General features: G+C 41.9%; 1 protein-coding gene across 5 annotated transcripts; it reads left to right on the top strand.

Moving 5' to 3' along the window:
* The first annotated feature begins 1,264 nt into the window (after positions 1-1,264).
* Positions 1,265-22,125, top strand: LOC109194563 (gastrula zinc finger protein XlCGF26.1). 5 transcript variants are annotated; one of them, XR_003221612.1, is made up of 4 exons: positions 1,265-1,417; positions 1,708-1,893; positions 2,436-2,456; positions 15,534-15,558. XR_003221612.1 is itself a non-coding variant. In XM_025910300.1 (4 exons), exon 4 carries the CDS (start codon positions 19,638-19,640, stop codon positions 20,883-20,885), a length of 1,248 nt encoding a protein of 415 aa, XP_025766085.1. In that variant the 5' UTR covers positions 1,265-1,417; positions 1,708-1,893; positions 2,436-2,456; positions 19,603-19,637; the 3' UTR covers positions 20,886-22,125. The 5 variants fall into 5 exon arrangements, 3 of the variants coding, with proteins under 3 accessions (XP_025766085.1, XP_019208476.1, XP_025766086.1); XM_025910300.1 differs by lacking the exon at positions 15,534-15,558 and adding an exon at positions 19,603-22,125; XR_003221611.1 differs by lacking the exon at positions 2,436-2,456 and having other exon boundaries at positions 15,534-15,587.
* The last annotated feature ends 1,084 nt before the right edge of the window (positions 22,126-23,209 follow it).

Below are 23,209 nucleotides of genomic sequence, written 5' to 3'. Positions count from 1 at the left end.
TTTTTGCAGCACGTCACGCAAAGTTTCAATACAAACAACTCCTTATATTGTACAAGTTCCTCTTTTCTTTGTAACAAATTTCCGGTGCAGCTTTGCACTTCCTCTTTCTAAAGTCTGTTGCCAGGGCAACCTGTCACCCTTAACATAGTTCTCGTGTGAGTCTGGCATACATAAAACAATTTAATCAGACAATAAGCACTAAGAAGATATATTTAAATCCCAGCAAATAACAAGGATATCTTAATTAAAAGAAAATCTCTCTCTGGTTTTAGTTGGCGGGTTTTCAATTTAGCTATAAATCGTGATGGTTATACAAAAGTATTTGGCTCAGTACCATCACAGGTTTGTATGCTTTTTAAGAATAAACCTAGTATCACTTCATTCCACAGGCCGTTGGCATCTTTAATACAAACTTTCGTTGGCAGATATGCTTTTCTAAGCATTCTAAAAACAACAATAAATCTATCAGATCTTTATTTCAGGATAGTATAACCACAGAACCGTATGTAATTTTTTTCTGGAACCGCTTGTCTGATGATATTATGTGGAACGAAGTTTGGAGACTACCTAATCAGTTTTTAATTAACAACAAAGTTAAAGACATTTATTATAAATTAATACACAGAATTTACCCATCTAAAGATGACCTTCAAAGCAAATTCAAATTACACATTGATGCAAACTGTAGCTTTTGTCAAAAGTGCAAGGAATCTACTATTCAGCGTTTTTGGTTTTGTAACCTTGTGCAAGACTTTTGGCAGAGATTATGTGTTTTTATCTCAGAAAATGTATTTAAAGGATTTGTACTGTTTTGGAACTATTTATTATTTGGTCTACACAAACACCAAACACATTTCAACATTTACAACAGATATGTGATTAACTTGTTAATCTTAATGGCTAAATGTCATGTTCACAAATCCAAATGTTTAGGAAGACATCCCTCTTTTTATGTATTTTCCTATGAGCTTGTGCAATATCTTAATTCAATTAAGAACTCTACTAATCCAAAAGTTATAAAAACTATGGTTGTGTGTAAAAGAAATGAAGATCCTTCAATCACTTTACTCTTTGCTTTAATCAGTTAAACTTTTCCCCCTAGCAGGTTCCCCCTGTAGGTTCTGAATAATGTTTATTTGTTTGTTTATTGTATACAATTTTTTGTAAGCATAACACCTTTAATATAGTACTGTTTAAATCTAGTTTGTATTGTACCGATGTTTGAATAAAGGTTTGTTAAAAAAAAGAAGAAGAAGAAGAAGCAGGGGGAGGAGACGAAGAAGAAGGGGTGTGCGTACTGTGCTCTTTGCTGTGTCTTTCCGCCGTTTTAAAAAATGGGCACTTTTTGAAGAACCCGTTTCAAAGTATTGTGGAGAAGCGTCGTGTTAAATCTAATCGATGAACGGCTTGTTGTGAGGTATGTATTGCAGCTGCGAAGACGAACGTACGTTCTCCTGTTAGGTTACAGCTGGTAGGAAGGTGCGTTCAGTGTGTCTTTGTAATTTTAAGTTTCCATGTCAAACGAGATAAAACAGTTATTTCTGGATGTGCAATTGTTTGCTGAGTTTGGTAACAATGTGTTTGTGTAAACCACGTGATGATTTAAGTCATTTAATCTTTACAGAATATGTGAGCGAGGCTAGAAGAGCAATATTTTTATGTTTAGTAAACTGACGTCTCTAAATGTAACTGCTTTTATTTTATTAGTTCTGACGAGGACAGCTGAGTGATGTTGTTGGTGAGCTTGGATTAAATCATCTCTAAACAAAGAACTTGTCCTCGTGGTGACTGACTTGGGGAGTGGAGGTCAGTGAGCCCATTGTCTCTGCTGGTCCGACTCCAACTACAAAGCCGGCCCGCTCGCCCCCTCCTGAGTCTGAGAGGAGATCCAGAGTAAGTCAGTTATAACTACATTGGTTGCTTAACTTTATCATTTTCTACAGGGTCTCTCTCTCTTAGCTCATTTTGGTTTGATTTCTGCCTTCTGTTTAGCCTCTCTGTTTGTCCGCCTCAGTGCGTCAATGTTTTATCATTTGAGATAAACTCTCTGTTTCCCTTCATATAAAGGTGATCTCTATGGATATTGTGGAAAATATACATGTAGCATTATTTTAATAAGTGTCAGTCAATCAAGGAGCAAAAGAATATTTAAACTAAAACACATTAAAAGAAGTGTTTTTCTTGTAACTGCATACGTTCCTGCACAGGGGCGGTTAGAACAGGATGTACTCAGGATATGGCGTACACGATCACAGGCCTCATAACGAACAACAGGAAATAGCTGGGGGTGAAAGGGTCTAAAAACTGCATTCTAAGTGTTGTAAAAAGGAGATGCAGCTAACTGTCGCTGATGCATGATATGTAACTTGCTCATGCATCTTGGGTGTGTACAACCCTTTAAATAAAGAAGTTCTTGTGCTTCCTCTTTTTTTCAGGGTTGCTGGGCCGTTGACACGGTATTTTCAGTTCGTGTTCATTGTTTATCCTCTGCATGTTCTACTTCCTGTTTTATTGTGTTAGCCTTACTCTGTGCATTATGTTCTAGCTCCCTTCCCATTTATCATTAGTTCATTATGCTCAGCTGTTCTCTCACGTCTCTAATCACTCATCATTCAGCCTGTGTATTTATGTTCCTCAGTTCCACCAGTCCAGTGTCGTGTCACTGATGTTGATGTTATGTTGTCGTTCCCGTCTGTGTTCAGTTATTCAGCCAGCCTCTCAGTCTTTCAGTCAGCTAGTCAGTGTTGCCGTTGCTGCTTTGTCCATTCACTCGCTCCAATAAATCCTCTTCGTTCTGCACCGCGAGTCCTGCGTTTGGGTCATCTCTTCCACACCTACACACACAACCCCTGACAACTTTAAGATCTACCGGACTACACTGAGGGTGGCATCGTGTACGTCTCCCACATATGTGCTTAATACATAATTGTTGTTGACTGGACCTGATGTGAGTATTGGTTGTTTGTTCTCAGCCCAACATAAAACAATCGGGACAAGAGGCTCAGCATGACCTCATTAAAAATGCTCTGTTTTCCTTTTCCACTTCTCTTCTTTCATATTCTTTCTGATGTCTTTTCTTGTGTAAGCTGCTAACTCTTGTGATGGACATTTCTTTATTTTATGTGTTGATCATATGTTTTGACAATATCACTTTAGTAATATCTATAGTACATTTTGTGTGACTTTGTTCTACATACAGGAAAACATCAAATATGTATTTTACAGGTTATTCCACACACACAGATGGGTATTGTGAGTGAGTTAGACTGAGGCTACGTCCACACGTACACGAGTATTTTTGAAAACAGAGATTTTCCGTTTTCGTTTTAAAAAATAATCCCGTCCACATGTAAACGCAGAAATGAAGGAAAACGCAGCTAGGAGCATGCCAAAGCAACAGGTGGTGATATATTCCTAACCGTGTAGAAATGTTGGCCAATCAGAAGTCTAGAAGCCTCGGTGGGAAATAGTAAACAAAGATGGGGCGTAGAAGCAGAACCGAGTCGTATGTGTGGAGGGACAGTAACTGTGTGTGTATATGTAAGCATTTAAACACTGCAGAGAGGACAATTAACAGTAACAGTATTGTAGAAATTCATTTCACCGAAACAAAACGTGGCGCACAGTGTGCAGGGCTTGCAAAATTTCAAAATCCCTGGTAGCCCTTCGGGCAGGCACTCTTCAGTTTTTGGTAGCCCAAAATAAATTTAAGTAGCCCGAATAAAAAAGAGAGCAATTTTTTATGTTTTTTTTCCTTTACAATGTATAATATTGTAAAGGAAACAAAAATTTATCAGAAAATTGTTAAAATACAAATCACAACAACTGTATAAAAATCACAGTCATCAACTCAAATACTTGTTTCTAATTGAACAGAAATTTCTATGAACTTGCAAGAACTGTGTAGAACATGAATCAGTCTGTGTCAGATCCTGAATCTGAAATTTCCACTGAAGTCAAGGGTAAGGGGTAAGTGGAACCAAGATTGAGGCCATTTGCTTTTTGAAGTTTGCAAAGACTGCTAAATTTGGCCAATGGTAGTTCACTCTTTGCAACATAGTACGCTTTTGAAAGATTTTTCAGGACTTCTGCTTGTGCTTGGTTTATTTTTAGTATGTTTTTTGCAATTGCTGTTTGTTCTGGGAAAGATATTGCAGACTGGGCAATAATGCATTTCTTGCATTTCTCATGGGTTCTGATGGGGTCTTTCTTCAAATTACTGGTCCCAGTTACAAAGGCGCTTGTCGACTCAAATGAAATGAAACTCACGACACACCCGGCAGAACATCATGTTATTTAGCTCGTCATATTCCAGCCACATAAATTCTTTTGTCCATGAAACCAAAAAAGCTGCGCTTTCTTTTTGCCTCATAGTCTGATTTGTCATAACTTTTCCGTTTTGTGGTAGGCTTTTATTTGGCTGTGCCTTCTGCACCCTGACCTGTCTTATTTGGCTCAGCAGAACTAAAATTCCAGCGTAAATCCTGCTGCTTTTACACACGTACTTACATAACGGTCAGCGATTCTCTGCGCAATCAACCTCTCACATGTTTAAACTTGCTGTGGGAGATTTCACTTGTCACGTTTGAATAGTAAGCTAATGAGTGATAAGACGATGTCAGAGGAATTGGTGCGCAATTAATCGTCACTCACCAATCAGCCGCTCTCTACACACAGTTCGTGCGATTGCAAAGTGAAAGTGAAAGCAAAAAACAAGCGAAAATTCAAACGCGATTTCAATATGTCACATATTGACAGTGGCTCATTGATGCCAATAACATAATTACTCAGCTACATTTGCGAAAGAAAATGCAAAAGCATTGACACATATTTTTTCTTCCTATGATAGCCCGACGGGCAGGGCTGAGATAGATTTTGGTAGCCCGACTGGAAAAATCGCTAGCCCCGGGACGTCGGGCTAGCGATTTTGCGAGCCCTGGTGTGACGTCAAAAAAGGTGCACACCTTTGACGCTGCGTTTTCTCCGTTTTTCTCATCCACGCGTAAATGCAAAAACGGAGTTTTGGAAAATATCCACCCTGGCAGGCAATTTTAGAAATCTCCGTTTTCATTGACCGAGAACGCCGTTTACGTGTGGACGAAAGGTGCAAACGCATAGAAAAATATGCGTTTTCAAAAATACCCTGGTGCGTGTGGACGTAGCCTGACACTCCCAGGCACCATGAGACTTTAGGCAGATAGTGAGACTCCTTCTCGTTGTCTCCAGGGAGGCGGTGTTGAGATGAAATTATTTGAAGTGCCTCAATTCTATGCTTTATATTAACTAAATGCCATATAACCATATAGTGTAGTATTAAGTGGACATGGCCCTGAAAAATAAAGACATTAGACTACGTGTCCTTGGGGGTAGAAAGCTGTAGACCAGCGGTCCCCAACCTTTTTTGCACCACGGACCGGTTTATGCCCGACAATATTTTCATGGACCGGCTTTTAAGGTGTTGCAGATAAATACAACACAGTACTATTTAGATACAGAAAAGTTTATATAATTATTTATCCTTGTTGCGCAAACAAGCCTGCATAACATAATAAATATAGAATTTGAAAAGTAACAAATGCTATCTAATAAGATACACTAGCTACTAGGGGTGGGCGATATAAACGATATACGATAGAAACGATATAGATTTGGGCAACGATAGAGATTTTGACTATATCGCTCTATCGCGATAGCGCATGTTGATGATGTCATCAAGCTGCGCCTGTTTTGGTCGAAAGTATCGCAGCGGCTACAACCATTATCATCTGTAAATTATGTTCTCCTGACTGAAGTTTGGTCCGTGTATAGCATCCTGCTATGCGATTGCATTTGTCCCTGACCACCAGAATCCCTCATGTTAACTTTTATCGAGTGGAAAAAAGTTGCCGTTCATCCACCAGCTTCACTGTGCTAATTTTATGCTAACATAGCTGTGTCGCTAGCAATCACGTAGCACAACATTATATACCAGGTAGTCCAACTTCGGTAACCTTGCAAACGCCACTGCTGTTTAGTTTTCTGTCTTAATTTATGTTGGAAGTGATAGCAGAGCTGTACGTTTGAATTAGTTTCAAACATCTCTCAGTCAGAACATGGTATGAAATGTTTAGGTATAAACTAGCGAGCTAATTTCCTGTTAACTTCTAACTCCGTTAAACTTAATTGTTACACCTGATAAAGCAGCAATGCTGATGATTTAATTAAAGATGAAAGAATTTAGACTGTTTTTAACTCTCAGTGTTCGTTTGACTTTTGGACCTGAAGGGGATGGAGTTTTGGACCCAGATTAGTCCTTACTACGGCAGACGTAATGCTCTGACAATCCATCAAGCAGTCCATCAGCAGGCTTACCAAAGTTGTACTAAAACATTTTTTAACAGATTTCTACACGCCAAAATCGGTTCAAGGTCAGTGAGCACAACCAGAATTCATACATAAGGCACATTTTTGATTTTTGAGAAAATAGAAGCATTTTAAGTGTGCCTTATAGTGTGGAAAATACGTTATACAGAAGAAAAGAATATATCGTGATATATATCGTTACCGCACATGCTTCAAATTATATCGCGATATGAATTTTAGGCCATATCCCCCAGCTCTGCTAGCTACTAGATACATGTTCTGAAGAGTTTTGGCAAACAACCATTTGACTTGTGCGTTTCACCTGCTCCTGTTCCATCTCTGTTCTGTCTCCCTCTTTGTGCTGACAATCAAGCCAAACACCAACATCATCAAATATACAGTTGAAACCAGATATTTACATACCCTTCAGATAAAAAAGGTACTTTTTTAATTGTAACATCAAATCAGACTAAATGTTTATTTTTATAGATCGATAAATATAAAAAATGTAAGAGTAAAGAGAGAAATTGTCTGTATTTCTTAATTGCAAATGGCATCCAAATTGTATTCAAAATTGAGCCTCACTAATGGAGCTCCACAATTCTTTTCCTGGTGTTTTGGTTGACATCTCTTGATTTCCCCATGTCAAAGAAACAGGCTCTGTGTTTTGCCTTATATGGATCCACAGGTGTGCCACCAATTTACTCACATGGACTCTACTAACCAATCAGAAGCTTCTTCAGCTCAGAATGGAATTGTCTGGAGTTTTCTTATTAATTAACAATAAACTTAGAGTACATGTACTCCTAAATTTGATGAAAGTGATAAATAAACAGACAGCTCTCTCTCTCTCTTTATTATGACATTTAACTAATTTAAAATACATTTCAATATTTATTTATCTAAAACAAAACAAGTTTACTCTAAATTGATTTTTAAAAGTAAAAAATGTTTTTATGTTTTCTCCCTAAAGTGTATGGCCAGACATCCTCCAGCTTCTGTCTCCTGAGGGGCACCAGGCAGGGATGCCCACTCTCCCCTTCACTGTTTGCAATTTTTATCAAACCACTATCAGCAGCATTTAGACAGGCTACAACAATTAAGGGCATAAAATGTAAGAACGTAGAACATAAAATCAGTCTCTATGCGGATGATGTGTTGCTTTTTCTGCAAAACTCATAAACCAACCTTTCTGAGGTAATTACTCTAATAAACTGGTTTTCAAGAGTTTCAGATTATTCAATTAACTGGCCAAAATCTACAGTTCTTCCCATTAACTGCTGGGAAGGGTCGCCACTATAAAAATGATGATCTTGCCAAAAATAAATTACTTATTTTTAATGATCCCTAACAAACCATCACAAGATTGGTTCAGATCTCTGGATTCATATATTTCTAAATTCCTTTGGAAAGATAAACCCCCACGTATCAGCTTAAAAACGCTACAAAGAACCAAGGATAGAGGAGGATTAGATCTGCCTTATTTTCAACAATACTTCTTAGCCAACAGGCTTCAGTTAATCTCAGAATGGTTAAAACATACCTTCTTAGATGAGCCCTGGCTAGATATTAAACAGGCACTATGCAATGATCTAGAGATTTCAGACCTACCATTTATCAGCTCAAACATCAAAAGACATGAATGCTTTAAAAGCATCAGCATCAACTTTTCTCTGACAGCATGGTGGGAGTTTCTAAAAATAACGGAGTCTTCATTAATCCCATGCAAATGTACACCTATCTGGAATAACCCTGAAATATTACAAAACAATAATATGATTAATTTTCAAGAATGGAGTTGTAAAGGAATTAAATACTTAGAACATATATTAGAGGGAACAGAATTTATTCCATTTGACAGACTAGTTACACAATATGGGATCAACAAGAAAAGATTTTTAGAATATCAAAAATTAAATCCATAGTAAAAAAGAAATTTAACCTCAGTCAAGTTGAATTACAAACACCACCAAGTGCGGTACATTTTCTTACTCTTAAATCCCCCAAATTATTATCTAAAATATACAGAACACTTTCTAAAATAGATGAATCAATATCCCTTCCTATTGCAAAGTGGGAAGCAGATTTATCAGTCAGCTTAGACCAAAACTTCTGGTCTCAGATATGCTTAAAAACCTTTAAATTGATTAAAAATCCCAGTCTGCAATTAATACAATACAAAATACTACATAGAATGCACTATACAGGTCATCGGATGTTCAAGATGGGCTTTACATCTTCCATCAACTGCTCACACTGTCATGACATTGTCATCCCCTATGTAGCCGGTGTATCAGAGAAACTCAGGAGAGTTTTCTCCAAGCACGACATCCCAGTGTACTTCAGACCCAGCAACACACTCAGACACAAACTGGTTCACCCGAAAGACAAAACTCCAAAACACAGACTGAACAACGTGGTGTATGCTGTACAGTGCAGCGAGGAATGCCCAGACCTCTACATTGGAGAGACCAAACAGCCACTTCACAAGCGCATGGCACAACATAGAAGAGCCACCTCCACAGGACAAGACTCAGCAGTCCATCTGCATCTTAAGGATAAAGGTCACTCTTTTGAGGATGCCAATGTTCACATATTGGACAGAGAGGACAGATGGTTTGAAAGAGGAGTGAAAGAGGCCATCTATGTCCACTGTGAGCGACCATCTTTGAACAGAGGCGGTGGTTTACGACACCAACTGTCTGCCATCTATAATCCAGTTTTGAGTTCCCTCCCCAGACGCCTTAACGCCCACTCACATCCTGGGCCATCTGACCTCAGGAATTCACATGACAAGGTGGGGCCAGGTTTCACAATGGGCTCACCCGAAACCCTGGCTGATTAGGTCCCACACCCGCTTTCACACCTTGGCGCATGTGATTAGAGGATCACCAGGGGGTCCTTTGTCCCTCATTGGGGGGGATACTCCCACTGGGTTTAAATCTGGGACTCTCGGCCATTTGACCTTAGAACTGAAGAAGCTTCTCGGATGAGAGGTGAAACGTCTTCAAGCAACTTAAAGAAGTCCAGACGCTTTTCTTTGCAAACTCCTTTGAATATCTTCCCTTTGGTTTCACCTGCACAAGTGCCGAGGTAGGTCTCCCTGCAGAATTGGTTTTCCCTTCGTCAGAAGCAGCGCTGGGCTGTTCAAATCACAGACAAATAGTATCCCACATTCATGATTTTTAGTTCACAAACACTTGTTGTAGCGACTAACTACTCCTGGCATTTTTGAGATGTTCTTTATACAGTAAAGTTACAGTGGGATACAAATAACATCAGGCTCATCCAATGTTCCCTCTAAGCTAATTGCGCACTGCTGGCACGGTCTCTGCGCACTGAAAATCTGCGTTGCGCACATCTAACCTGAATTGAAATTAAAATTAAAACTTTAACAATTCTGTTTTGCAGTGTTAGTCAGTAAGTGACTGGCTGCTCCTGTATTGGATTAGAACGATGCCACCTTATCCCATAGTCCAGCAAATAATGCAATTCACATTCGTATATACGCAGCTAATCAACGTCGTTGACAGGCTATGACAGCGCCCTTATGTGCCGACACCGGTGTTTTAGCTAGCAAAGCGGCGTGGCTGATGTGGAGTGAAGCCACGTTAATGACAACGTGTACAACCATTGGAGATGTGAGCAGGACAGACGGAACAACTGACGGGAAAAGTGTGGACTTTATACCAGTTTTTAAATTGTGTTGATAGGGCACGTAAAACCAGAGTTATGATAAAAATATCTGCAATGTTTGGTTTTCTTCCTGAATACTATCTTTGTTTATATTTACTGCGGGACCAAACGTTTTATAAGAAAAAACGCTCGAAAGCACTCTCTGCCTGTGAGCAAAGACAAAACCAAAAAAAACCCCACTCTTTCCTATTGGTTGAAAAAAGTACCATGTCGACCAATCAAAAAATGATATGGCAACGTGGCATCTAGTTGTTAAGAAACGGGGTGAAGTTTTAGGAGTGACGGTTTTGAGATGTGAGAGATTTGCGACGTTTAGCGCAAATCTTGTGTAGTTAGTGTGTAGAGTAGTCAATAGTTTTGTTGTGTGTGTCAGAACAATGAGGCGACTGCTGAATGTTACAGGTGTTACAGGAGTGATACATCTCCTGTTGTCAGGCCTGCAGGTATCAGGCTGTTGTTCTCCTTTATCTCATAGTGGACAGAAATTATTTTTTGGAGTGGCACAAATAATTTGTGTGGCATCAGATTTGATGCAGAACAGCTGATTGTTCTGTAAATAGTTTGAAATGTTTATTTAAAAATGCATTGGCTGCATTTAAAAAACATAGCTGCAAAAAACGTTGTTTGCTAAACTGAGTTACTTTTTTGAAGGAGTTACTATATAATTAATTGCCCAACATTGGTCATTATATACTATATTTTGCAGACAGAGAGTTACAGGACTCTCTCCCAGACCACAGACTCATACTCATAATACAAGTCAGAGCTTTTATTTTTTTTTTAAAAAGAAAGGAAAAAAGAAAGAAAGTTGTGTTTTCGAAATTGGAGTTCAAAATATTTTTACTTCCAATAGTGTTAACATACTACACAGGCCAATGGCTAGATTTTTTTTTTTTAAATTTTCATTGTAAATGGGCTAAAGTAGTTAATTAAAGGTAGTCTAACATAAATGTAAATGCTGTAATTGGATTTGATTTTAATAAACCATGTAACTTGGATGGATTAGATGCTGGCGTGACCACAGTGCACACGTCTGATGTCGCTCACAGTGGTCCAAGGGATCGCTCAGGGAGTTTGTGTGTTCGCTCAGACACATGAAAAATTAGAGGGAACATTGGGCTCATCCTGCCACAATTTGTTCCCCGGTTCAAATCACGGACAAACAGTATCCCACAGTTGTTTATGCTTTTGAACCCATTTTTCAGAGGGATTGAAGAATGTATTGATAGCAATGTTGAATATAATTACACAGGGAAAAAAACAACTACATGTAAAATAATCACATCGTGACGCCTCTGGCTTTCTAAATGGAGGGACAGTAACTGCGTGTGTATATGTAAGCATGTAAAAACCGAAGATAGTCAGATTAACAGTATTTTGTCTCGATCCTCCATTTTGCAATTCATCTCATGTAAACAATAATGTGGCGCACAGCGTGACGTGAAAAAAGGCACATACCTTTGTCCACACGTAAACGCAAAAAAGGAGTTTTAAAAAATCTCCGTTCTCGGTGATTTGAAACGCCGTTTACGTGTGGACGACACAGCTGCGTTTTCAAAAATACCCGTGTAGATGCGGACGCAGCGTAAAAGAGTTAGGAGTTTATTTTATTACTACCTGTAATTTATTGCAGATTACTTGTATTTGCTTAATTGTTTACTAAATGTTTGAGGTGTGAAATAAACTGCAATGGAGCAAAATATGGGTGTGTGTGGTTGGAGGACGTGTGCGTGTGTGTGTGCATGTGCGTGCATGTGCGTGCATGTGCGTGCGCGCGTGCACGCGCGGCGGGTGGGGGGGCGCGAACATTTTTCTTGTAAAACAAGGGGGGCCCAGCAAAAAAAGTTTGGGAACCACTGATCTAATAGATCACATTAGTCTCGATACAGCCTCTGCCATCACATTAGATCAATCCCTCTGGGCTCCTTTGATTGGCTCCATCACCTAGCGGGGGTGGGGGGTCATGGTTTGGTCCCGCCTTAGCTATTGTGGTTGATGTGGAGGTTGGGACGGGCTTAGGGCGCCTGGTAGACCCCTAGAGACGTTATCTCTGGAGGGCTTAACCCGGGGGTTGTGTTCATAACCTGGTTAGTGGCTCTGGTCGCTCTTAGAGGGTGTTCTCCTCGTGGCTGCGTGCAGCTGGACTGGAGGATGGTCTGTGCTAGCGGACGTAGGTTACTGGCCTGGTGGCCTGGCTGCCCCGATTGGATCCGGGGCAGGCGTGGGCGCTTGGGGTTCGGGGGTGCTTCGCCTCCGTGCTGGAGCTTTGGCTGGACCTTGGGGGCTTCGGTCCTCGTCGTTGTGTTGCCAAGGTTGTGGGCGGGTGGGTGCACGGGGGCTCAGCCCTGGCGCAGGGGGCCTCTGGTGCATTGGCCTAACTGGGGGGCTCTTCAACTGGCAGGGAGGTTGTTCCATCCTTGCAGGAGTCCACTCTGCAGGTGAGGGAGAGACATAGAAGAGGTGGAGAATAAACCTAACCTGGGGGTCTGTTGTCTTGTGTAGTCTGGGAGATGATTGAATGTTGGGGTGGGTACAGTTTCCTCTGCGGTGGGGTAGGGTGGGCTGCCCCGGTTTCTGTGGGGCTTGGCGGTGCTGCTGCCATAGGCCCCGGTCTGGATGGGCCTGGAGTCCCTTACCTTGGTGGGTACCAGAGGACGGGGGTGCCTACTGGGGTCAGCGGGGGAGCTGGCCCTAGGGAGGGGCATGTCGCCAGAAGGGGACGCCCCCCGTCCCCTTCTGGCCACCTGTGCCTCAATTTTATTCCATAACTTAGACATCCAGATTACATACATTCTCATAACACAAACATATATATAGGGCCTTGAGGGTGGGCACGTTAACGGCGTCCAGTGGACAGTCTGTGTATTCAAACCTACCTCTGGCGCCGGTGCCCACCTCTCAATTTTAAATCCATGTAGACATTGAGGGTTCTCGGGAGGGGCTGTGCTAACACCTGCTGCTCTCTGGCAGCAGCACCATTCCCTCCCTTGTTTTAAATGCACTTTAGAGCAACACGCAGCAACACTACACATGAGCGGGAGGAAGGAGGTATGGGGTCTTCACACACCCCCATTTTCTACTAGCCATCGGGGCAGGGGGGCTGGGAGGAGGTGTTGGCTTTCCGATTGGTCTCCCTGCTGCTGCGGAGCCTGGGGCGGTCTGCTTGCCTCCACCGCGGGGGAAAGGGTAACATCTCTTGGGTCTGGGTGCCATTTCCCCCTCTGGGGGCAAAGGTACCTGGACCCGGGGTATAGAGTGTGTTTGGGGAGTGTGATTGTGTGTACATGTCCATTTATGTCAATCCTTACGTTGGGTGAGTGCTGAGTGTGTGTATACAGTGGCTTGCAAAAGTATTCGGCCCCCTTGAACTTTTCCACATTTTGTCACATTACAGCCACAAACATGAATCAATTTTATTGGAATTCCACGTGAAAGAACAATACAAAGTGGTGTACATGTGAGAAGTGGAACGAAAATCATACATGATTCCAAACATTTTTTTACAAATAGATAACTGAAAAGTGGGGTGTGCGTAATTATTCAGCCCCCTGAGTCAATACTTTGTAGAACCACCTTTTGCTGCAATTAACAGCTGCCAGTCTTTTAGGGTATGTCTCTACCAGCTTTGCACATCGAGAGACTGAAATTCTTGCCCATTCTTCTTTGCAAAACAGCTCCACAACTGCTCTGTGACGGCCTCAGAGGTTGTGTAAGAGAATATTGGGAGCAACAACACCATGAAGTCCAAAGAACACACCAGACAGGTCAGGGATAAAGTTATTGAGAAATTTAAAGCAGGCTTAGGCTACAAAAAGATTTCCCAAGCCTTGAACATCCCACGGAGCACTGTTCAAGCGATCATTCAGAAATGGAAGGAGTATGGCACAACTGTAAACCTACCAAGACAAGGCCATCCACCTAAACTTACAGGGAGTGCAGAATTATTAGGCAAATGAGTATTTTGTCCACATCATCCTCTTCATGCATGTTGTCGTACTCCAAGCTGTATAGGCTCGAAAGCCTACTACCAATTAAGCATATTAGGTGATGTGCATCTCTGTAATGAGAAGGGGTGTGGTCTAATGACATCAACACCCTATATCAGGTGTGCATAATTATTAGGCAACTTCCTTTCCTTTGGCAAAATGGGTCAAAAGAAGGACTTGACAGGCTCAGAAAAGTCAAAAATAGTGAGATATCTTGCAGAGGGATGCAGCAGTCTTAAAATTGCAAAGCTTCTGAAGCGTGATCATCGAACAATCAAGCGTTTCATTCAAAATAGTCAACAGGGTCGCAAGAAGCGTGTGGAAAAACCAAGGCGCAAAATAACTGCCCATGAACTGAGAAAAGTCAAGCGTGCAGCTGCGAAGATGCCACTTGCCACCAGTCTGGCCATATTTCAGAGCTGCAACATCACTGGAGTGCCCAAAAGCACAAGGTGTGCAATACTCAGAGACATGGCCAAGGTAAGAAAGGCTGAAAGACGACCACCACTGAACAAGACACACAAGCTGAAACGTCAAGACTGGGCCAAGAAATATCTCAAGACTGATTTTTCTAAGGTTTTATGGACTGATGAAATGAGAGTGAGTCTTGATGGGCCAGATGGATGGGCCCGTGGCTGGATTGGTAAAGGGCAGAGAGCTCCAGTCCGACTCAGACGCCAGCAAGGTGGAGGTGGAGTACTGGTTTGGGCTGGTATCATCAAAGATGAGCTTGTGGGGCCTTTTCGGGTTGAGGATGGAGTCAAGCTCAACTCCCAGTCCTACTGCCAGTTTCTGGAAGACACCTTCTTCAAGCAGTGGTACAGGAAGAAGTCTGCATCCTTCAAGAAAAACATGATTTTCATGCAGGACAATGCTCCATCACACGCGTCCAAGTACTCCACAGCGTGGCTGGCAAGAAAGGGTATAAAAGAAGAAAAACTAATGACATGGCCTCCTTGTTCACCTGATCTGAACCCCATTGAGAACCTGTGGTCCATCATCAAATGTGAGATTTACAAGGAGGGAAAACAGTACACCTCTCTGAACAGTGTCTAGGAGGCTGTGGTTGCTGCTGCACGCAATGTTGATGGTGAACAGATCAAAACACTGACAGAATCCATGGATGGCAGGCTTTTGAGTGTCCTTGCAAAGAAAGGTGGCTATATTGGTCGCTGATTTGTTTTTGTTTTGTTTTTGAATGTCAGAAATGTATATTTGTGAATGTGGAGATGTTATATTGGTTTCACTGGTAAAAATAAATAATTGAAATGGGTATATATTTGTTTTTTGTTAAGTTGCCTAATAATTATGCACAGTAATAGTTACCTGCACACACAGATATCCCCCTAAAATAGCTAAAACTAAAAACAAACTGAAAACTACTTCCAAAAACATTCAGCTTTGATATTAATGAGTTTTTTGGGTTCATTGAGAACATGGTTGTTGTTCAATAATAAAATTATTCCTCAAATATACAACTTGCCTAATAATTCTGCACTCCCTGTATAGGCCGAACAAGGAGAGCGCTGATCAGAAATGCAGCCAAGAGGCCCATGGTGACTCTGGACGAGCTGCAGAGATCTACAGCTCAGGTGGGGGAATCTGTCCATAGGACAACTATTAGTCGTGCACTGCACAAAGTTGGCCTTTATGGAAGAGTGGCAAGAAGAAAGCCATTGTTAACAGAAAACCATAAGAAGTCCCATTTGCAGTTTGCCACAAGCCATGTGGGGGACACAGCAAACATGTGGAAGAAGGTGCTCTGGTCAGATGAGACCAAAATGGAACTTTTTGGCCAAAATGCAAAACGCTATGTGTGGCAGAAAACTAACACTGCACATCACTCTGAACACACCATCCCCACTGTCAAATATGGTGGTGGCAGCATCATGCTCTGGGGGTGCTTCTCTTCAGCAGGGACAGGGAAGCTGGTCAGAGTTGATGGGAAGATGGATGGAGCCAAATACAGGGCAATCTTGGAAGAAAACCTCTTGGAGTCTGCAAAAGACTTGAGACTGGGGCGGAGGTTCACCTTCCAGCAGGACAACCACCCTAAACATAAAGCCAGGGCAACAATGGAATGGTTTAAAACAAAACATATCCATGTGTTAGAATGGCCCAGTCAAAGTCCAGATCTAAATCCAATCGAGAATCTGTGGCAAGATCTGAAAACTGCTGTTCACAAAGACTGTCCATCTAATCTGACTTAGCTGGAGCTGTTTTGCAAAGAAGAATGGGCAAGAATTTCAGTCTCTAGATGTGCAAAGCTGGTAGAGACATACCCTAAAAGACTGGCAGCTGTAATTGCAGCAAAAGGTGGTTCTACAAAGTATTGACTCAGGGGGCTGAATAATTACGCACACCCCACTTTTCAGTTATTTATTTGTAAAAAATGTTTGGAATCATGTATGATTTTCGTTCCACTTCTCACATGTACACCACTTTGTGTTGGTCTTTCACGTGGAATTCCAATAAAATTGATTCATGTTTGTGGATGTAATGTGACAAAATGTGGAAAAGTTCAAGGGGGCCGAATACTTTTGCAAGCCACTGTATGTGTGCATAAGGGTGGGAATGCATGTTTGTGTCTGTGTGTGCCTGTTTGTCTGTGTCTATATGTCAGGTCGGGTCTTAGACTTCACCTCTCTGGGAACTCCCAGGCCCTCCATAGTGTAGAGGCCTATCTCTCCTCACCACACTCCCTGCCGGTGACTGATGCCCTCAGGGGTCGGTGCATTGGTGGTTCTTGGTGTCCGGGGCTGGGCGCTCAGGTATGTACCAGCTCACTCTCGGTGGCTACTTGGCGGGGCCTGGCGCCTGTTGGTTGGTCAGGCGTCTTCCGGGGCGCGGGGGCCCTCGGCCCTCTGGGCCTGCAGCTCGGTTCACTCTGCACGCCAGTACAGCGCCCTCTGGCTTCTGCTCGGTGGCTACTGGGTGACCCCTCGTCTGGGGATCTCCTCAGCCCTTCCCATGAGGGTGGCACAGATGCCCCTCCGGTGGTCCTCCTTGGGCTCTCGCACTCTGGGGCCTCTGGATGTCTGGGGCCTGGATCTCCTCCATGCCTGCTTCATGCCCTGGGGGACGGGGCTATGGCCCTCTACACCCTCTAGCAGACCATTACATGGGGAAACCTTTTGAATACAAGCGCGCTGATCCACACAGGTGTGCACAGGGGTGTTTACTGTTCATAGACTTGAACTACACCTTTCTTGGCTCCTACTTCAAAGCACATTGTGCTCTATCTGTCCTGCGTGCTGCACAACAACATTCAATATTTAGTATTTACTGCTGTTTACACTTAGCTAGATTAATGTGATGGTGCTGTGTTTATTATGTTGCTTTGTCTTGTTTTTTTTGCTTGTTTTCTATTCTTTCTCTCTCAACAGGTGATCCAGGAGATTTTTTTCTCCCTTTCTCACTATCCCTCTTCCCTTCTATTTTTCTTTTCCTTCCTCTCTTTCTTTCTCCCTTTCCTATCCTCCACTCATGTCTGTTCCGTCTGTAACAACTGAAAATAAAATAAATAATAAAAACAAAGGTCGATCAAATGGACCAATATGCCAATGCCATGATGATCCATTTGGCAAAATAAATCCATTGGGTATCCTTGTTGGTCTTCAGACAACAATTCTGACGGCTAAAGAACCAAATGGGACAGGCAAAAAAAAATAAAATAAAATATAGAATAAACACACATGTAAGCTAAGACTCTCTAAAAAGAAAAACAGCATTATTGATCTGCTTTTCATTTTGCCATTTGTTGATTCACTCAAAGAGCGAGTAGCGTAATATGGGCCAAGTGATCAGTTTGATATCAATCTTAGGTGATACACGGTCATATTTACATTATTTGTACAGTACGAATGATTTGCTTTGGTACCTGGTCAAACTTAAGCTCTCCTCTGTCTGCAGCAAACTCACAGGCAGCAGCTTCGCCCCCCTCGCTCACATGCGTAACTGCTGTGCTCAGTCGCCCAGTGCCTGAGCTCGGATCGTACCAAAATTAGGGGGAATTTATGAGGATGTGCTATGTGCTTCGTATTGTTTTTGACAAGACCAAGAAAAATGTCAGTTGAGACCAAGACGAGACCAAGACCACGTAAAAGTCAACTCGAGACATCCAACTCTACCGGTACCTAAAAAAAGAAGATTTATTCATAACACACGTGAAAAGACCTAGGAAAACCGAGTTGACAATAAAAACGATAACAAAATAATGCTGAAAACTCATAAAAAACCCTGAAACCCATACATTTCACACCCGAGCCTCAACTCTCGCGACCCGGTACCAAACGACTCACGGACCAATACCGGTCCGGGGGTTGGGGACCACTGCTGTAGACTCTCGCCCACGCTTGCCTGTGAAAAAGTAGATAACAGGGGACCATCTTCTAGTGGAGATGCATTATAACTGTTACGTTCTTTGTCTAGGCGTGTATGAACGCAACAAGAAGTTGGCCCACTCACGCTCCACCAAAGCAAGAACACAAACAACAATGTCTTCTAAAATGCTAAGCAGCCATTTATTTGCTTCAGCTGTGAGCAGTGCCGAAAATAACAAACAAAACTCCCTACTGATCCCTATGCTTTCCTACACAAAATAAACACCAACCAAAAGATAATCCACTTACCTAACTTTCTAACAAAAAAAACAGGAGAAAACTTAATCAACAAAAATGGCTTCTCACGCCTACTAGGCTGCTGCAGTGAAGAATATGTACAAGGTGAACAAAATACACAATTGCTACTTGACAAGACTATTTACAACTATTTACAAAACTGAGATACTAACACCAGACACGCGAGTGGAACATGGTGGATACACAGACGGACCAGCACCCTGTCGACAGAAGACGCGACTTAAATACACACAGAGAAACACAGGGAGATTACACACAGGTGGGGAACACAGCTGGGAATAATCAACCAGACGAGACAGAGGTAAAACTGAACACACTCACATGAGACGCAGACCTTCACAATAAAACAGGAAACGAGAACTCTACACCAAAACGCAGACCTGACACTGAGAGACAGACAGACAGAATGACACATGGAACCTGAACTAAACTAAACGTGAGATACAACCGAGAACAAAATCCTTAAACATGACATAAAACAAAACACTGACAACATTAAATCATAACATAACTCATCTGTGAATTATAATAAAAGGTGTTGATTGCAGCTGACAGTGTCTGCAGACTTTGATAACTGTGTGACACCCTCGTGGTTAATCAGAGGGAAATCTGAGTCAGTGTGGATTGGGTTGTACAGCTCTCACACATACAACCTGAACTGCACATTGTACGTGTGATGTTCTTCAAATTTGAACAAAGTAAAAACTAAAAAACTTTGAAGTCACACAAGCCAATATTTTATTCACAAGTTGAACTTTTACTACTTTTATCCGCAAAATGAGCTCACTTCAAATATTTACCACAGTATAGCGTCCCCAGGCACCTGAGACGTTTGGCAGATGGTGAAACTGTTTATCTTTGTGAGGTAAGAGGGGGCACTTGGGGATGAGCTGAAGGTATAGACCTGATGTCACTGTTTGGGTTCTTTGTCATTACAGGAGAAAGAAGTGAAAGCAGGTCGAAACCTCAGCACATGGATGATATCAACCAAAAACATCCAGCACCAGCAAGTAAAGATGAGCCAGCGGCGATCCCTGTGGAAAAGACTTTTCCTGCTATGAAGCAGCCCAGAAGACGCAAGCGCGCCAACAGGGAGGACAGAAGCTTGAGCTGTGATCAGTGTGGGAAGACCTTTACTCAGATTGGTAGCTTACAATCACATCAGCTGATCCACACCGGTGTGAAACCATTCAGCTGTGATCAGTGTGGAAAGACCTTTACTCAGATTGGTCACTTGAAATCACATCAGCTGATCCACACTGGTGTGAAACCATTCAGCTGTGATCAGTGTGGAAAGTCTTTTACTCAGATTGGTAGCTTGAAATCACATCAGCTGATCCACACCGGTGTGAAACCATTCAGCTGTGATCAGTGTGGAAAGTCTTTTACTCAGATTGGTAGCTTGAAATCACATCAGCTGATCCACACTGGTGTGAAACCATTCAGCTGCGATCAGTGTGGAAAGACCTTTACTCAGATTGGTAACTTGAAATCACATCAGCGGATCCACACCGGTGTGAAACCATTCAGCTGCGATCAGTGTGGAAAGACCTTTACTCAGATTTGTAACATGAAATCACATCAGCTGATCCACACCGGTGTGAAACCATTCAGCTGTCATCAGTGTGGAAAGACCTTTACTCATAGATCCAGCTTAAAAGAACATCAGGTTGTCCACAGCGAAGTTAAACCATTCAGCTGTCATCAGTGTGGAAAGACCTTTACTCATAGATCCAGCTTAAAACAACATCAGGTCGTCCACACTGAATTTAAAGCTTTCAACTGTGATCAGTGTGGAAAGTCTTTTACTCAGATAGGTAGCTTAAAATCACATCAGCTGATCCACACCGGTGTGAAACCATTCAGCTGTGATCAGTGTGGAAAGACCTTTACTCATATGTGTAACTTGAAATCACATCAGCTGATCCACACCGGTGTGAAACCATTCAGCTGTGATCAGTGTGGAAAGTCTTTTACTCATGTTGGTAGCTTGAAATCACATCAGCTGATCCACAGCGGTGTGAAACCATTCAGCTGTGATCAGTGTGGAAAGTCTTTTACTCAGAATGGTAACTTGAAATCACATCAGCTGATCCACACCGGTGTGAAACCATTCAGCTGTGATCAGTGTGGAAAGTCTTTTACTCAGATTGGTACCTTGAAATCACATCAGCTGATCCACACCGGTGTGAAACCATTCGAAACCTCAGCACATGGATGATATCAACCAAAAACATCCAGCACCAGCAAGTAAAGATGAGCCAGCGGCGATCCCTGTGGAAAAGACTTCCTGCTATGAAGCAGCCCAGAAAACGCAAGCGCGCCAACAGGGAGGACAGAAGCTTGAGCTGTGATCAGTGTGGGAAGACCTTTACTCAGATTGGTAGCTTGAAATCACATCAGCTGATCCACACCGGTGTGAAACCATTCAGTTGTGATCAGTGTGGAAAGACCTTTACTCATAGATGCAGCTTAAAAGCACATCAGGTCGTCCACACTGAATTTAAAGCTTTCAACTGTGATCAGTGTGGAAAGTCTTTTACTGGAATTGATAGGTTAAAAATCCATCAGCTCATCCACAGTGGAGATAAACCTTTCAGCTGTGAGCCATTGCGGAAAATTCTTCACTGACATGTGTCACTTAAAATCACATCAGCTCATCACTCTGGTACTAAACAATTTGTATGTGGTCACTGTGGAAAGACTTAAACTCAAAAGAAGGGCTTAAAATCACATCAGCTCATCCACTATGGAGTTAAATCATTTGTATGTGGTCAGTGTGGAAAGTCTTTCATCCATAACAAACGTCTATTGAGGCATCAAAAGACCCACAAATGTCCTCCTGTGAGAAAAGGGGCAGACCAATGGGAGATTACCCTGACAGGGTTCATTTGAACACAGTGGGAGAAACAGGGGATCTGAACAAAAATTCTTCTGGATGCTGCATCAAACTTGAAAAGCTTGAGATCAGGCTTCACAGAATCGCAGCCTGTGTTCCATTTTGTTTCATGCATTTAATTGACTGGTGCATCTTTGTTGTCTTATATTTTGGCCAAAGTTTAGCAAGTTAAACTTCACTGGCTGTGTCCACAAACAGCATACAGACTTAACATTACTCCCATCTTCTGATAACAAGAAAAAGCAAAATGTCAGAACAGTTCACCTTCTGGGTCAAACTATCAGACCCGTTACTGTTTATTTGGCGGTTCATTGTGAGGTAATTATCAGTGTCAGTGCTGTGCCACTTCTGTTGCAGCTTACCATTGTGCAGTGTGTTTTCAATGGTCCCTGTTGTCTTACAGGATGTGAGTCTGTTTTGCTTCATGAAGAGACAAACCTCATTTTTTTTATGTTGCACTGAAAATATTATTACTGTAAGTCGTAAATGTGTGTCATTTAACCAGGCAATATGTAAAAACATTTACTTTATCCTATGAATAATAAAATGTATTGAGATGTAACGCATTTTTCTTATTGTCTGAAAAATTGCAGACTGCGGTCCCAGCTGACTGTAACTTAGGTGTGGTGCCACCTCCTGGCAACACCATGGAGAATGTTTGTGGACCGTTTTGACCTTTTGATTCTTGTGTCCTGTCGTTTTGTGGGTCCCTATTCTCTTTAACACTATCTCCAAGGATTTCAAACACAGATTCCTGCATCCTCAGGACATGTGGATTTGCTGAGGACACAATTTCTTTGAAGGAAGTACAGGAGATTAAAAGGATTTAATTTAATTTAATTTTTAATTTTATTTCCAACTGAGTCAGCAGTTGGAAATAAAAGTTTATAGCAGTGGACCTCTCCATGAAAACAGCCATCTGACATCACAGAAAATGTTGTACACCAACAATAACACGTTATTATCATTATTATTATGATCTTCTTCCAGAACCAATGTGACAGTCCTGCACATATGAGTGTAGATGGAAATGAACAGGCTGATAAGTTTGCAAATGGTGCAACAAGAAGAAGTCATGTAGACATGAATATAAAACACAGTAGAGATAAGGTTTATAGGGTATAATCAAGGTAATGTTAAAGGAAAAAAGCAGGCACAATTGAAAAGATAGAAATTATTATAGTATATAGAAACTAGTTGGACAATGTAGAAGAAGCAATTGAAGTAAAAAAAGAAGAAGATTGTTGGGTCTGTGTTTCCACAAGCCCCGCTAGTTTAGGGACTTATTCATCATGAGGAAAACAAGACAGTCAGCGATTGATCGATTTTCTTGCAAGGGAGGCCTCATCGGTATCTACCACAAAATGACCCCAGATCCGGCCTCCGCTTGCTGCCTTTTATTGGGAAAATAGTTCACACAATACACATCACAGCAAAAGCACCTCCCACCGTAACCCCCCCCAAATGGTTCTAAAACAAGACAATATGTGTCTGTATGTGTAAACATCTGTATGCATGTGCAAGAATGTGTGTGTGTGTTTGAGTGAGTGTGTGTGTGTGTGTGTGTATGCATGACTTCCTGCTCACCAAAAGGGTCATAAAAGCAGGAAGCAACATCACAAGAAACAGATCTTCCAGATAGAATG

This window comes from Oreochromis niloticus, linkage group LG9, assembly GCF_001858045.2.
Source record: "Oreochromis niloticus isolate F11D_XX linkage group LG9, O_niloticus_UMD_NMBU, whole genome shotgun sequence".
Lineage (NCBI taxonomy): Eukaryota > Metazoa > Chordata > Actinopteri > Cichliformes > Cichlidae > Oreochromis > Oreochromis niloticus.
The sequence above is the reverse complement of the archived record's forward strand: the minus strand, read 5'-3'. Positions and strand labels throughout refer to the sequence as shown.